The 16,834-nt window shown below is 45.4% G+C and overlaps 1 protein-coding gene across 1 annotated transcript in view; it reads right to left on the bottom strand.

The window, feature by feature from the left end:
* Window positions 1-16,834, bottom strand: part of LOC147663766 (isopentenyl-diphosphate Delta-isomerase 1-like) — a 99,391-nt gene that overhangs the window by 12,197 nt on the left and 70,360 nt on the right. Inside the window, exon 3 of the mRNA XM_086950210.1 lies at window positions 4,875-5,005. Coding sequence (XP_086806336.1) covers window positions 4,875-5,005 — 131 coding nt within the window. The remainder of the gene's footprint in view (window positions 1-4,874; window positions 5,006-16,834) is intronic.

The raw sequence follows: 16,834 nt of genomic DNA, 5'->3' as shown, positions 1-16,834 counted from the left end.
GGTGGGCTTGGTGTAAAGCTCCACTTGTAATTCCCTATCTACCTCCTTGATTTTTATGTCTAAAAATTCCACGAAAGAATCGCTAAAATGAGCTGTGAACTTTAAATTGGGTTTCCCCAAGTTTATCCACTCCAAAAACTTCAGTTAAGCCTGTACTGGCACAGTTCCATATAAAGAGAATATCGTCTATGAAACTGTGCCAGTAGGTCACATTTTCATAATAAGGGACGATCTCGTTAAATATGTGCCTTCGCTCAAATTCACCCACATAAAGGCAGGTCAGACTGGGGGCACAAGTGGCCCCCATACTGGTCCCCTTAGTCTGTAGGTACAATTCATCCTTAAAGAGGAACATATTGTTTTTTAATACCATTTTTACACAGGATAGGATTCTGACGCAATCAACTGAGGAGGACTATGAACTGGCCTAGCTGAATATTAAAATACATTTTTAGGGATCAGAGCTCTTCAGAATAATTTCAATGGAGGAAGCATTCATCTGAGCAACATTGGCTTTATAAAATCAATCAGCTGGATAAAAGGACAACTTTATATGGAAGATCGGTTTCTCCAAAAAGAAGAATATCTGCCAATAATATACTGGTGTCCCACAGCCAGACTTTTCTTGAGTATATGGGATTCAGTGAGGATTGTTAAAGTTTACATACACTCCTTTGCATGAAAAAGGGAATTACATGTACATGAAGCAAAAAGAGATTACCAAGATTAGGAGAAGGGTAAACATCCCTATTTTATGAATGTTCATACCATATCAAGAAATCAATCGAGCAGTATAAAAAGATCTTTCAGTTGGAGAGAAGGAATTGGGTACAATCATGATGAGGCATTTAAAAATATATTCAGAGAGTCAGCTAGTGGTAACCCTTTAACTAAACAGATCTATCAAAATGTTCAAAGAAAAGAAAACTTTGCCTTCCAGGGACTTAATTATTTCTTCTAAAAATTATTAAAACCTTTTAATGATACAAATAACGGCCTTACATGAGGGTAATGCAACAGGGAGCTACAGACAATTGTGAGAAAGCATGGAAGGATTGTATTTGTATAGATTAAAAGGGGTGACTGGGCCCATTTGAAGCGCCACTAGATGCAAGCGATTCAAAGACACACGAGCAGCCATAAGAATGGAATCGCAGAACTTTTCCAAGTCATGAGATGACTTTCTAGGCAGTTTTCGAATGGGTCGATGATGCAATGCATCGATCCTTTAAAAGGCAGGGGACATTGATCATAAATTGTCCGTAGGCAAATGATTTATTCTCTAAGGAGAAGTAGCACACATGTATATAAGCAGCATACCTGAGTGTGGAAAAACAAACAGACAACTATACAGCTAAGCAGTTCACCTATGTCGCAGAGACTGAGGTCACTTGTACTCTTAGTTTCTGCAAGACAAAAGTTTGCTGAAACATGAAGGGCTACTCTAGGAATGAGACAAGACTGAGTTAAACTTCTTAGCAGGTTACGACTAATCAGGCAACATATTAATGGCAATTTAGTAGACTGCTCCGATTAGTCTGCAAAATGAATTCTCCCTATAGTAACAGTTTTAAGTTGGTAGACATAAACACACTGCATAGCATTGTGCAATAGGTGGGATCATCATGCATGCTGATCAGTCCAGTAAATGTTTTTAACACAGGCTACAGGATGTGCATGAAACCCCAAGGCAAAATGTTGAAACATTATTATTTACTTGGCCTTTTCTACTAATCAAAATACTCAAACAAGCAATTACAATGCAAAGGTCTCACCTTTGCAAAAGTTAGAGCTATTGGCATTGTAAATGACAAACATTTTATGTATGTGTTGGTTTTGAAAACAAATAAATGGCATAGCTTAATCTCTTGCAAATGCGAGACCTATTGCATTTGCACACACACACAGCCACACACAGAGCACAGAGCCCCACACAGCCTCAGAGCCACACACAGAGCACAGAGCCACACACAGAGCCACACAGAGCACAGAGCCACACACAGAGCCACACATAGCGCCTCAGAGCCACACACAGAGCCACACATAGCGCCTCAGAGCCACACACAGTGCCTCAGAGCCACACACAGAGCCACACATAGCGCCTCAGAGCCACACACAGTGCCTCAGAGCCACACACAGCGCCTCAGAGCCACACACAGCGCCACAGAGCCACACACAGCGCCACAGAGCCACACACAGCGCCACAGAGCCCCACACACACACACAGCCACACACACACACAGAGCCACACACACAGAGCCACACACACAGAGCCACACACACACACACAGAGCCACACACACACACACAGAGCCACACACAGCGCCTCAGAGCCACACACAGCGCCTCAGAGCCACACACAGCGCCTCAGAGCCACACACACACACACAGAGCCACACACACACACACAGAGCCACACACACACACAGAGCCACACACACACACAGAGCCACACACACACACAGAGCCACACACACACACAGAGCCACACACACACAGAGCCACACACACACACACAGAGCCACACACACACACAGAGCCACACACACACACAGAGCCACACACACACACAGAGACACACACACACACAGAGCCACACACAGAGCCACACACACAGAGCCACACACACAGAGCCACACACACACACACAGAGCCACACACACACACAGAGCCACACACACACACAGAGCCACACACACACACAGAGCCACACACACACAGAGCCACACACACAGAGCCACACACACAGAGCCACACACACAGAGCCACACACACACACAGAGCCACACACACACACAGAGCCACACACACACACACAGAGCCACACACACACACAGAGCCACACACACACAGAGCCACACACACACAGAGCCACACACACAGAGCCACACACACAGAGCCACACACACAGAGCCACACACACAGAGCCACACACACAGAGCCACACACACAGAGCCACACACACACTCTTACCCAAAATAGTATACGAATGGGTTACAATGGGCATTTAGCAACACTACTAGTGCCTTAAATGTTTAATCCCCATAGTCCAGAACCCTTGAGTTTATGAAGGAAACAAGCGTCAACAGCCCCTTTCAATCTCACCTCAATTAGGAACAAAAGTTGAGAGCACAACACGAGTCGGAGACCACCCTGCTTCCGTCACTGTTATCACCTTACTTTGCAAGAGAACACCAAGCCCACACCGCCGGTAGCAACTCACACTCACTGAATCACAGTGGAGGCCATGCAACACGTGCTAATCAAAGCTTTAACACTCCTTCAATTTGTAACGGCACAGTGTGCGATTTGTGCATACAATTGCTGCCTCATAAGAGAACTCTTGTGCTGGAACAAAAGTCATTGGGAAGAACAAAACAAGTTTAAATACTACCCTGGATATTTTATAACATTGTTTTTAAGAGGGCAAACATTGCCATAACAGGTGCATAAGAACCCTTCATTTAAGAAGCATCTCAGGGAGCATACGCCAGGACCCTGGCAGGCAGCAATAAGAAGCATCTCAGGGAGCATTCGCCAGGACTCTGACAGGAAGCAACCTGGAGCGCCTGTGAAAACAGTCAAGCCACAGATTATTTTAACCTTCCACTGCTCACCGACGCCCTTTTTTTGCCGTTGTAGCTCCTCGCATCTCCATTTCATGTGCCGCTCCCATTCAAGCTGCACGACGTAGTGGGCTCGATAGAACTCTTCAACCTTTATACTCCCCTGTGGTATTCCCGGGCCCCCTTCACGCAGACAACTTGCTTCCAAGGCGCCGGGAACCACAACAACCTCCGGCTGACCTCCACCATTATTCTTGAGGGGCCGGCATGCAGCACCGGCCACGCCCACCAATCACAGAGCCAGTAACAAACTGGAAAAACACGGTCTCCAGCTGCAGCCAATCATGATGAGGTAAGAAAGAAATCTTGCGCCGCTTGAGCCAACCATAATGGAAAACGCTAGACAGTATTCTGAAAGGTCACGCTAAGTGAAAGAATCGTCAGCAGCACAGCTGGAACAAAGACTTTTTAAACAACGCTTCCTCCATAGAAAAGGACTGGAAGATGACGTCACCCAGTGTGACAGTTCTTTCTCATTGTGCTCTTTTTCATGTTGCTATGCGATATAGTGCTAAGGTGGCCCGAGGGCATTACAGCAATTTATATATTAAACAATTTTCCTGGTACGGAGGAGGATTCATATTTTGTCCAGAATGACCGAATACTGTGTCCGGTTTGGAGCATGTTTCCCCAGTGCCAAGCTCAGTAGTTCCAGCCATAGGGCACATCTCCGCATCGTTGTGGGGCTCTCCTCATCGTTAAGGGGAGACCGTATTTTAAACAAGCGCTCAAAATAAGCGCTCGCCATGACACTAAGCCCTGACCTTTTCAGACTGGATGCCCCAAATTCCTGCTGGGGTAAAAGTTTCTTTATATTCTTTATGGGGGCCATCTGGACCCATAAAAGAAGATAAGAAACCTTTTACTTCAGCAGTAAGTCAAGGAACCCAATCTGAAAAGGACGGGGCTTAAAGAGAAAGAAGAACTTCACTAGGACCTTTTCTCCAATGGCTGGCCACCTTTTAGGAGGCCAGCCAATGGAGAAGATGGGCGGGGCTTAACCTTCGCTAGTGAAGTTCACTAAGAGTACGCCACACGAGACCTAAAAATGAATTTTGGATTAACATTTTACTTTTAAAATCCTGAAATGGTCTATGGTTGTAGCATTGCTACTTCACAAGACGAAAACAAAAGTCCTTTGCAATGTGCATGTGTGTTTATACAAATACAGACAGACTAAAGTAAATTTTATTAGATGTAGCTTATAAAAATAGTGAGAACTTCAATACAGAAAGAATCAATATTCACCTGTTCCATAGGTATTCCCAATTCGGCTTTCAAACGCCGCTGTGCTGCACGTCTGACGCCTATGGCACTGGGCTCCTCCAACTCTTCTGGATTATGTAGTGGGTGACTGCAACAGGTATTGGTGAAACAACCTGTCAAAACATTAATGAAATCAAATACTGCCTTTCACCATCGGCATTAGAGATGAGCTGAGGAAAGACAGTGAATTGACTCAGTGTGAAAGACCAAAATACTGTGTTTTTAAATATTCCAGGAAGTTGAAAGGTTGTAGATTCCTAGCAGATACTGCTGGGAGAAGCAGCAAGGTAGCTCAACCCCTTACATCAGACACCATCTATCGCTGGTTTACAAGGAGAAAGAGCCTCAGAGAGAAATCTGCATTTGTACCCAAAAGGTTTTTACTACTACACAGATGCTAAGTAGGTTCTACTTCGCTCTGTGGCCTTTGTGCAACTGTTTTAGTTGCTGGGCTTAAAGAAGACCAGGATCACCTTCTCTAACCATAGGTGAACCCCTCGTTTAGTGAAGCTTCAGTAAAGCTTTTGGATATCCTGCAGCCCTTTTCTATGCACAAAACACAACCTTGCAGCAAACAGCTCACAAATAGGGCCCCTTGATGCATACGCGCCTACATTTATTCAATTAAGCTTCCACTCTACTGCTGAGCGCTCAGCAAAAACGCCCACCTCACTGCGGATCTCTATTCAAAAGACAAGTGACTTTGGGCCTCACACAAATATGGATTGTGTGAAACACCTCACATATCAGACAGAGTGGACCCTTGGCTTTTGTGGCTCAGTGGGCTAAACGGAGTCAATCCAGAAGTATGTGTATGACTTCAATGTTTGAATCCTAGCCAATTCACACAGGCCCTTATCCTTCTGAGGTTGATAAAATAAGTACCCTTTAGATGGATTACAATAAAAATCTGGGCCTGTAATACATATAGCGCCCTGGGGGCGCAACAGGTCGGGGCACCGCAGTATTACAGTAGGGCAGACGCCTGTGTGGGCCATTTTGATATATATATATATATATATTTTTTTTTTTTAAACAAAGGCAAGGGACGCGGCACTCTTCTTGAACACGAGTATTTATTTCAGGTCTCTTAGCAAAAACTCCTACGCGTTTCGAACAAACGTTCTTGGTCACGGCAGTGTTCTACAAGAGTCCCTTTTCACTTTCCACAATTTAAAAATTGTTTCCGCTTTAGCTATCCTTCGTGTTGTTCTCTCTTCCATTCTGGTAGTCTCTGTTGTCTTTACCAATGCTTATTTGGCTTTGTTTTTATTCCTGTGTGAATACTGTTAAGTATATTTGTGGTAGGAAATGTTAGGAACACTGGGTTCAATAGTCTTTGGGATTCGGGTTTTTGTTTCCCGTTTTGCGAGACCTTTGCGTGACAAGACGGGTTCAGTGACTCGGTCTGATTAACTTATCACTCGTTTGTAGCTATGTCAGCTTTTCCAAACTTTCAAACCCCACTCGGCATCCAGATATTATTGCGTTGCATTCAACACACATTCACTCACCCGGGAGACTCCCGACTGTGTTCGCGTCCTCCGACTGAGCACGTCGGCGCTCGACCAGGGCGTCTGTGCGCTGTTGATGTTCCGGTTGGCTGGCTTAAGTCCACAGCAATCCACTCGATATTCTTGGCTTTGTGCTTGTGTGCTGGGATGCCGGGTTCACCTCTGTATTGAAATACTCCTCACAAATGTTCCCGTAGCAGAGGGAACTCCGTCGGTTGGTGCTCGCGTTTGGAGACCGGGAGCGTGTCTCCTTCGTAATTTTATAAACAAAGGCAAGGGACGCGGCACTCTTCTTGAACTTCTTTTTTAGCATATTTTATGATCATCAACATCATCCTCTTCGAACAGTCCATGTTATTATTGCCCCATTTCTCCAGCATCTCAGGCTTTGTGTCTGGGTGGTTGGGGAGAGTAAAAATACGGAGACCTCTGGGTACCATGTTACACTCTACATATTTTTCTAGAGTTAGGATCTCCCATCCCCTTGATATTTCCTTTCTCATTAGTTTTTCCAGTTTTGTAAATAACTGTTTTATCATCGTGCTCCTCTGTTGTGGTGTTCTTTCTCCACCTCCCTCAGCGCCTGCAGCATTGGAGTTGTCACTGCGTTGAAACATTGTTTCCGCTTTAGCTATCCTTCGCGTTGTTCTCTCTTCCATTCTGGTAGTCTCTGTTGTCTTTACCAATGCTTATTTGGCTTTGTTTTTATTCCTGTGTGAATACTGTCAAGTATATTTGTGGTAGGAAATGTTAGGAACACTGGGTTCAATAGTCTTTGGGATTCGGGTTTTTGTTTCCCGTTTTGCGAGACCTTTGCGTGACGAATCACAACGTAAAACGTTATATGAAGGTCCCTGATGTAAAGTGTTTATTGTTAAAGCACCAAATGGACTTGAATTTAATTACCAGCATATAATTTTATTTCATAAAATTTTATGTTTAATATTTCTTATATGAAATGTTACCCATACGCAACCCCCACACAAATGTACTTTTGTTTTTTGAAACACACGTTTAATGAAAAACTACAAGGCCCACAATTCCTCATTTTTGTTTAACTGTGAATAGTATAAATTGTGGAAAGTGAAAAGGGACTCTTGTAGAACACTGCCGTGACCAAGAACGTTAGTTCGAAACGCGTAGGAGTTTTTGCTAAGAGACCTGAAATAAATACTCGTGTTCAAGAAGAGTGCCGCGTCCCTTGCCTTTGTTTATAAAATTACGAAGGAGACACGCTCCCGGTCTCCAAACGCGAGCACCAACCGACGGAGTTCCCTCTGCTACGGGAACATTTGTGAGGAATATATATATATATATATATATATATATAGTGCTGGCACTATCTTAAGGGTGAATTTCCCTCATTTGCTTTGGGGCAGTGTTAGATGCAAATGAGGGGAATGCATTGAATCAACCTGCCATCATATTATCTACACAGGCATTGAATCAACAAGGTTTCAGGAGTCGCACTGACTCTGCACCTCAAAGAAGTAGGGAACAGTCATTGCACCTCCCCAGAGCTACCCATGAACGTAGAGGAAAAGGGTTCCCATAGACCTCCACCCCGAAAACATTCTTTATTTCATTTAGTCTTTATTTCGACATCATGTCATAAAAGACAAACATATTAAAAACAAGAGTTTAAAAAGAATTTAAAGGGACAAGTAACCATCATCATGCCCAAATAGTACAATAAACAGGACTAATTCATTAGCCGCTGTAACAATAGAACTTCCAAGCAATTCTGTCCTCTGGCTATTCTGTCCTCTGGCGATTCCATATCTTTGATTAAATAAAATGTCCATTTAAGATCATAAATATATTAGAATGCATTAAAAAAACATTTAAAAAGAACAATATTTACAACAATTTATCTAGGGGAAAACTTTATATACAAACATTGTTTCATAAAATATAGGGGTTACTTAGACAGTGGGGGCAACTACTGAATTCAGTTTATTCCTGCATATTGCCCACATCCAGCTAAGGAACTTAGACACAGCAATTATTAAACTTTCAGAACTGTCCGTTTTGAAGACCCTGAGGGCCTCTGTACCTTTTTGTATGCCTTTCTGGAAACAAATCGGCCTGATCCACCTTAGTCGCGGAATTTTCTACACCGGGCAGATAAACAAGATGTGAGCAAGGCTTTCCGGTTGTGTAATGCATAAGGGGCACATAGCACCCCCACCAGTGGACCATTTGCATGTATAGGTGTTAATTGGCAGAGTGCCCACCCTGTATTGGTGAAACAGTTTCCTGTCCTCTGGGATTGTAATAAGGTCCCAGTAAGGTTCATAGGCTGGTAAGTGTTTAAGTTCAAGAAACTCACATTGTAGTGAGGGCACAGTGCATCTTTGAAAGTCTCGTGAAGTGACCATCGATCAATACAGTTCTTTAAGGATCTTGCGTGAGGGAAAATTGTTTTGCGCTGGGTTTTCCCATAGATCACCAAGGCCCATGGCGATATAGATGGCCTTGGAGTCTCGGAACCATTTTATTCTGTTAGCTGTGTCCATGTCCCTAACCTTGAGGAGTGCTTGTGCATAGTGGGAGAGTTCTGGGGTGACCCAAATCCTCTGCCAGTATGCTATAGGTCTGAATTGCGCTACATCCTCTATCCGCTGACAGCCCAGATCTATATATAGAGGTAAAAGTGGGGTGGATGGAGGTAACCTCACTAAGCCTCTAATAAATTTGTTTTGGGCAATTGCCAGAGAAGAAATGTTACATGACCCCCATAGTTCTGCCCCATACAACACAGATGCTCGAATTTTTGGGTCATAGATTTTAAGAGCCGGAGCAATGGGTTGGGTGGCCGAGGAGCGCAATTCCCTTAAGAGAACTCCCGCCAGCTGGGCGTATCTGGTTACCAGTTGGTTATGGTTATGGGGTTTCCATTTGAGCCTTGAGCCTAGTGTAATGCCCAAATACGTGAATGATTGGGTTTGCTCAAGTGGCTCCCCATTCATTATTACTCTTCCTGTCACATGCTTGTGCCTATGCATTACCATAAATTTGGTTTTAGATACATTAATGACAAGGCCATAGTCAATACAGAAGGTCTCAAAACGCCCAATTGCTCTTTGAAGGCCTTGCTGGGTCTTGGAAATCAAAAGGGTGTCATCTGCCAACATCAACAGGGGTATCGACACACCACAAAGCTTAGGAGCATCAGTTGGAAAGTCCTTGTAGTAGTCGATAACCCTGTTGATGTACAGAGAAAACCGTGTTGGAGCCAAGACACAGCCTTGTCTTACGCCTTTCAGAATTGGGAACCTATCTGTTACCTGTCTCCTTGTTGACCCCACCGAACCTGGGCATAATTATTATCATGAAGTTTAACTAAAAACGCAAGTAGTTCAGGTGGCATGCCTTGTTCCTAGAGAACTTGCCACATCTTCATTCGGGGCACTAAATCAAAGGCAGATTTTAGGTCGACGAATGCAGAGTATAAAGTGCCCCCTCCAAGAACTACCCACCTCTAATAAATAGTGAAAAATCTAAAAAACTGGTCCACCGTGCTTATATGTGCACGGAACCCAGCTGCTAGAGGTGACATGGCTTCAACATAATCAATCCAGCTTTGAATCCTCAATAGAACTAACCTGGCCACCACCTTTTGAATACAGTCTATTAGGCTAATTGGCCTGTAGTTAGAGGGGTCACCTTTCTTAAATATAGGAATTATCTCCACTCCCTTCCAGGTATCTGGAGTTGGGGAGCCTTTGGCAATAGCATTAGCAAGGTGCATTATATACTTTGCCCATACATCCATCCCATGAATGAAAAGGTCCGCTGGTATGGTATCAAGACCTGGCGCTCTGCCTTTCGGACAGTTTTTAGGACATACTCTACCTCCTTTTGGCTAAATTGTAAGGGGGCTTGGAAAGTATTGGCAGGAGCGATTGTAGGGAATATCCCAATATCCAAGATCTGGCAGGCAAACTGCTTCTTAAAATGCTTCACCCATGTTTCAGGAGAAACATTTTCTGGTTTAGCTCTGGGGCAGCCCTTACCCCATTTTACCAGGTCCCAAAAACCTACCATGTTTCTAGATCTGCTGGCATCATATAGTTCTTGCCAATATTTTTCGTCCCAAGATTTTTTCGCTTCCCGCTGAGCATTCTTATACTTGTGCCTTGCATCTTGGATTTCATCCCTATTTTTCGATTTTACAACTGCAGCGAGTATTTTATAGCTGACCCTACAGCTCTTGTCATACCAGGAAGCTGGTTTGTGATTTTTAGTTTTGTGTTTAGGTCCAGTCACCGCCTTAATAATTTTTTTTTTAAAGATTATTGAAAAGTGTTAAATGGATAGGAGCAGCCTTGGACAGAGAGGCTTGGTTTAATAGGCATTCCTGAAGTTCCATGGATGCCCTTTCAGCAAGTTCCCCCATAGCTAAAATGTGTTCCTGTTTCAATAGACATTCAGACCATTTCACCCTCTGTTGATCATTTGTTTGAAATAGGTTGGTGGTTGTTAGTTTGGGATCTGCCAGCGATACACCATTTAAGTCCAAAATTAAACTTAGGGGATTATGGTCACTCTCTGCTCTTTTTATGATAGACATATCATGGATAGATTCCCAAAACTCTAAGTTACTCAGTATGTAGTCTATTCTACTGGTACGCACCACATTATCAAATGTTGGTGCTTCTTCTTTGTCTGCACTGGTCCTACCATTAACTGCACGCAACCCCTGTTCTAGGCATAAAGCTTTAAGCTGGAGAGCGGCCTGAGTCCATCGCTTTATCGGGGAGATAATTAGTGGCGGGATGCCCCATATGTAAATGTAAATGTATTTGAGCTTATATAGCGCACAGCTACCCACAAAGGGTTTCCCGGCGCTTGCTTAGGGAACCCGTCCTGGTATTCCCCTGTGAGATAACCCCGGCAGGGTATCCACAAGGTGAAAGCCAGGCATCCCGCCGCGAGGGGCCGTTGTGGAGATTAAGCAAGCTATTGCCCAGAGTCGCAGAGTGTGAACCCGTGAGCCGAGAAGGCACCGGAGCGAGAATTATCGAGTCCGTGGAGTTTTTGAGCCCAAGATCCGCCGAGGCGGGGAATTGAACCCTGGTCCAGGGCCGATCTCAGCTTCCGGGTCTGCCGCCTCTAACCCCTGAGCCACACTTCGCCCCATGCACGGTCTTCCTCCTTAGCTAGGTTAATATCATTTTGATCCAGGGGCTCGAAACAACAATTAAAATCTCCCGCTACTAGCATGTGTCCTTTACCGTTAAGTTTGTCCAAATGGGATCCCAGCTGAAAGACTACCTCTGACTGTTTGCCACCCGGTTTTCCCCTCGCGTAAACATTAATGATGTACAGGTCTATGGCATTTGGACATTCCAACCTTATAATGAGAATGTCATTACAACCAGAATCTATCTGGGTAACCATGTAACTATCATCCTGCTTGACCCAAGTAGTTAAGCCGCCGATTGGTCTGCCTCTTGTGGTTCGGATTGCAGGAACAAAAAAATTCAAATAACCCTGCCTAAACTGAGGGTCCACCTGCCAGGTTTCCTGGAATAAAATGACTGTGTAGAGGTCAATAAATGCTAGCCAGTCTAGAGACGATAATTTGCTCTTTATTCCTGCTATATTCCAGGAAACTATTGAGTGAACTGACGAGTTATTTAATGGGCGCTTGGTAACCTGTAGATGAGTGGGAGTGGAGGTATTAACAAGCGGGTTACTGATCCTTGTTTGGGGGATGGATGCACCAGACTGATCAAAACATCTTGGGTCAAGCCTATAATCCCTCGCTAATACTAAGACCTGGGTTGCGGGATGTTGATCCCTTAACACGAGGGGGCTCATACCATCTCGCTTGACTCCATCTCCTTCGCCTGAGCTGGCCTCTGATATGACTGCCTGGGTTATAGGATAAGGCTCACTAGTTAGTCTCTTAGCAGGTCAATCTACCCCTCTAATCCTGAGAAGAGTGAAAAGCGATTGGACGTTGGGATATTGAAACCTTTGCCGGCTAGATTTCTTGTGTGTAAATTCCAGGGTCTTTGCGGTTTGGCGACCAGCAATGCAGGGTAGAAATAGCTACGGTCATACGTTGATATTCCCCCCCCTCCCAGCTTTCCAGAAACCAATCCCTGATATGTGCAATGACCCTACGGTCCCTGAAATTTATTATAAGGACGTCTCCTTTTTTGTCTCTGTCCCACCCAGCCCTGTCGTCTCACATGAAGTAACTCGCCATCTAGGTTGGGTGGTAGGGGCCGGTTATTACGGAGCCAATAAATCACCTTATTTTTGAGTTCTGGGTAACTTTCCTTCTTCCCCACTGTCAATTCAGGAACCCCAGTGAGGACTATAACATATGGCGCTGCTTCTGGTGGAAGGTCTATATGTTGTAGGGCACCATTTGTGGATTTGTTGGAAAGGTATTCCCTGGCTACTTATATGGGCTTGGGAACTGGTGAGCCTACTGAGCCTCCCTCTTTATCTCTTATGGGTGCATTGCCCGCTTCCATGGGGACCCGTTTGTTCGTGTGTGAACTACTGGGGATTCCACCTTTGGCAACTTGTGATGTAGTCATTTTATCTTCTATCGGTTGCCCTTGTGAAGTCGGATTTGGAGTAGGAGCGACCGGAGCATTAAGCCGGTTAGTGTTAGTTGTAAATACTTCTTTAAGGGACTCCAATTGGTCACTGATCCGTTTCACTCGCTCTACTAAGGGAATCAAGAGGGACTTCAGTAGGTGTTCCATGGCTCCCAATAATTCTGGATGAGAGTTGGAGGGTGTGACTGGGCAGTGAGGCGGGATTTCCCTACCCTCATTATTTAAGTTTAAGGCCTTCGTAACTCCTGGGGTAGATTTAGTAATTTTCGCACGCCTACCCGCTAAACAAGTCCCCTACGCTTCCTTTTGTTTCCCCGTCCTGGCTTTCGTGAATTATCCACCTTCGTAGGCGAGGCGGGTTTAGGTTGGCTTGCACCCTTAGTGATAGTTATTATTGGGGGTTCAATATGAGAAAGATCAGTTTCGTACTCCTTACTAGAATCTGTAGGTACGTACTTATCTTTTAGTTGCAGTGGAATACCAAGCTCGCTATCTACGACCCTTTCTGTTCCCAAGGAATCGGGGGTAGTGGAATGTTGGATAAACCCCAGAGAGGAACGTTTGTTTTGTAGTAGTCCTGAAGACAGCCTTCTCTCGGTTAGGGCTATTTCTCTTTCCAAAACATTTGCTGCCCTTGTGATAAACTGGTTAAGAGTCCCTTGGACAGACCCACCCACCAAAGATTTCCTACCACTACTTGGGCGACGATTCATTTCCCTTGTAGGTAGCTATGCCAAGATATTATCTATAATAGTGACAAAAGACTAGCAGTTTTCCAATCAATGCAAGTCCGTGAACAAATGTCAATGCCAGAGTTCTTACATGTACTGAGCCGATGATCCGAAATCCGATGTCAGGGGGGTGGCCCTGCCTCCTCCTGCCCTGGACGGCCACAGACGGCCCGCCCTTGTCCCGCGCGCGCTCCCGCGCCGCGGTGATGATATGACGGTTAAATCCCGCCTAAGGCTGTGGGTGTGGCGATGGTCCGAGCCAGGTGTGCTGGGGCAAAGGGAGTCTTGGGACTTGCAGTCTCCCAAAGGAAGGCGGTAAAAGTCCTGGTAACACCACTCTCGATCAGGGCACTATGTAGCAAGGCTTCCACCCAGTTAATCCTCGGGTAAGAAAAAGTATGCCGTTTGGAGGAAATGCTCCACACTGGAGAAATTAGCCTCGTATGCACGCCACAATCACCTCAAGCGCGGCAGCACCCGCGATAGCGGGTGCGTCAAGGTGCTTTCTAAGCGCCTGAGGCTGCTGGTGTGACGATAGTCCGGGCCAGGTGTGCTAGGGCAAAGGGAGTCTTGGGACTTGCAGTTTCCCAAAGGAAGGCGGTAAAAGTCCTGGTAACACCACTCTCAATCAGGGCACTATGTAGCAAGGCGTCCACCCAGTTAATCCTCGGGTAAGAAAAAGAACGCCGTTTGGAGGAAATGCTCCACACTGGAGAAATTAGCCTCGTATGCACGCCACACTCACCTCAAGCGCGGCGGCCTCACCTCAAGCGCTGCAGCCCCAAAACATTCCTTTAAACCGTTGCTCCGTCATTCACTAATGTGCTGCCCTCGAGGCATGTTCACAATGTATATAGGATAAATCATGAAACGTAGCAGAACACTATATGCAATACAAAAGCAAACAATGTCATTGGCTATCTTTTACTCTGTTTAGAGCACCAAAATACTAAATTCTACCACGTCTTACGTCTTACATTCAGACAGCATACGCATGCACAGCAACACTGAGCAAGGAGAATTTGATTTCCAGTAGGGAATCTCGTTTCATGAACAAGCACAAGGTTTTCTGAACATGCCAGGAGTCACTAGAAATAAGTTGATGGGTATTTTGACAGCAGTACATTGGACATATTCATGTGCATTACAAATTGACAAAGTATGCAGCAATAATAAAATCGCTGCTTTCTGGAGTACCCAAAATGTAAATTTTTCTTAAATGTGTTCCTCCAATCTGACAGTCTTCCTACAGTCTGGCAGTGTCCCTAAACACCGTTAAAAGTAAACATTGGGACAAAAGTGTTGGTTTCTGGCTCTGCATAGAGACCGATACTTTGCATCCAAGAGCAAGAGATAGGCCACTCCAGGCCTGAGACTGATTGCATTACTCTTGTTTTCTTTCCCTCCTTGGATCTTTCCCCTTCTTTTCTTCTCTTGACCCCCCTCCCTCCCTCCTCCGATCCTTCCCTACCCTCTCCCTTCCTTGCTTTTTCGTTCATTTGTTGCTTTGTTATGGTCCTTGTCATGTTTTAGATATTTTGGCCTAGTTAGGATTTTTGGGCAGGGTGGGAAACAGACGTTTCTCACCCTTGTCCGCAACACCGAGAGAGACTCTGCAGGAGCGTGCAATGGGGAAGGGGGGGAGGGGGGGGAGAGGGAGGCTGAGGAAGGTGGGGGACTGGTTTCAATTGGTTGCACAGTTGTTGTTTGTTTTTCAGGTATCAGTCCCATCCGAAAGCAACGGTTTTACATACAAACATGTCCAAACACAGCTATCTAGTCAGGCTGCAACACCTTGCAGCGATAGTCCGGCACTGTTCCTTAGTACTAAATACTAATTCTAGATTCTGAACCTCCCTTTACTATACTAACCTGGAACGTGAATGTCCTTGGGGACAAAATCAAGAGAGGGCTAGTGACATCCTTCATTAAGTGCAGGCACCCTGACGGGGTGATGCTGCAGGAAACTCACCTTAGGGGTACCAAATGTGGGTTCCTGGCATGGGGGCTTACAGGGTATTGGTGCACCCGGGCTACACCGCTGGTTCCAGGGGAGTAACAATCCTCATTAAAAAAACTCCCCCCTTTTATATACACATCGCACATGGTTAGATCCCCAGGGCACATATGCTGGAGTGACAGGGAGATGGGCAGACTAACAGTAACTTTTGTCTCCATCTACACACTGCCCAAACTTCAAGCTCGCACACTAGACAAGCTAACAGAGATCTTGCTCGAGACACCAGACTCCCTACATGTCATAGTAGGAGACTTCAAAGAGGTTATGCATGAGGTCACAGACTGGACGGAAGGACACACTCAAGCACCTCATGTCTCACTGACCAGGCGTCTCACTGAGACCCTAGGGCTGATGGACGTTTGGAGGCATTTGCATCCGGAAGGGAGGAAATACTCATTCTGGAGCGCACAAAGTTTACTCCAGACTTGACTATGTGTTCTTACCGAAAGGAGAAGTACGAGACATATACAATACCCAATACCTAGCGAGGGGCCTATCAGACCACTCGCCATTGTACGTAAAAATAGGAGACAGACAGCGGGACCGGATCACAGGTTGGCGCTTAAACGCGTGGGACCTCCAAAATGGCTCTCTACTGAAAGGCATTAGAGCAGACACTGCGGTCTTCTTTGCTGAAAATGGGGGGTCCGTCAAATCTTGGGTGGTCCTATAGGAGGCCTACAAGACCGTACTGCGAGATAGAGCCCAGAACCGCATAGCATGAGTCAGGAGAAAGGATAGAGAGGAGTTGACTCGGTTACAAGCCCTGATCCTGACCATGGAAGAACGTAATGTGCCACATCCCGATCCCAAGCTCTAGAGACAACTGAGTGACACTCGGCGTCAATATAAACACCTAGCAACCCAAGCGGCTAAAGCCCAGGGCCCGGCAACCCTGCACAAACGTTATGATGTAAGTGACAAAACCAGAAAGCTAATGGCCTGGCTTGGCCGTAAGGCACTGGAGGCCCGATGGGAGACTGTATAGTAGACCCACGGTGAGTGCTGCAGATCTTGCGTAGTTTTGCGTCTTATTACGCAGACTTCCATAAGACCCGCCACTTACAAGCTCACCAAGACGTAACTGCCT

Source organism: Lissotriton vulgaris, unplaced genomic scaffold (genome assembly GCF_964263255.1).
Source record: "Lissotriton vulgaris unplaced genomic scaffold, aLisVul1.2 SCAFFOLD_3888, whole genome shotgun sequence".
NCBI classification, from domain to species: Eukaryota; Metazoa; Chordata; class Amphibia; order Caudata; family Salamandridae; genus Lissotriton; species Lissotriton vulgaris.
The sequence above is the reverse complement of the archived record's forward strand: the minus strand, read 5'-3'. Positions and strand labels throughout refer to the sequence as shown.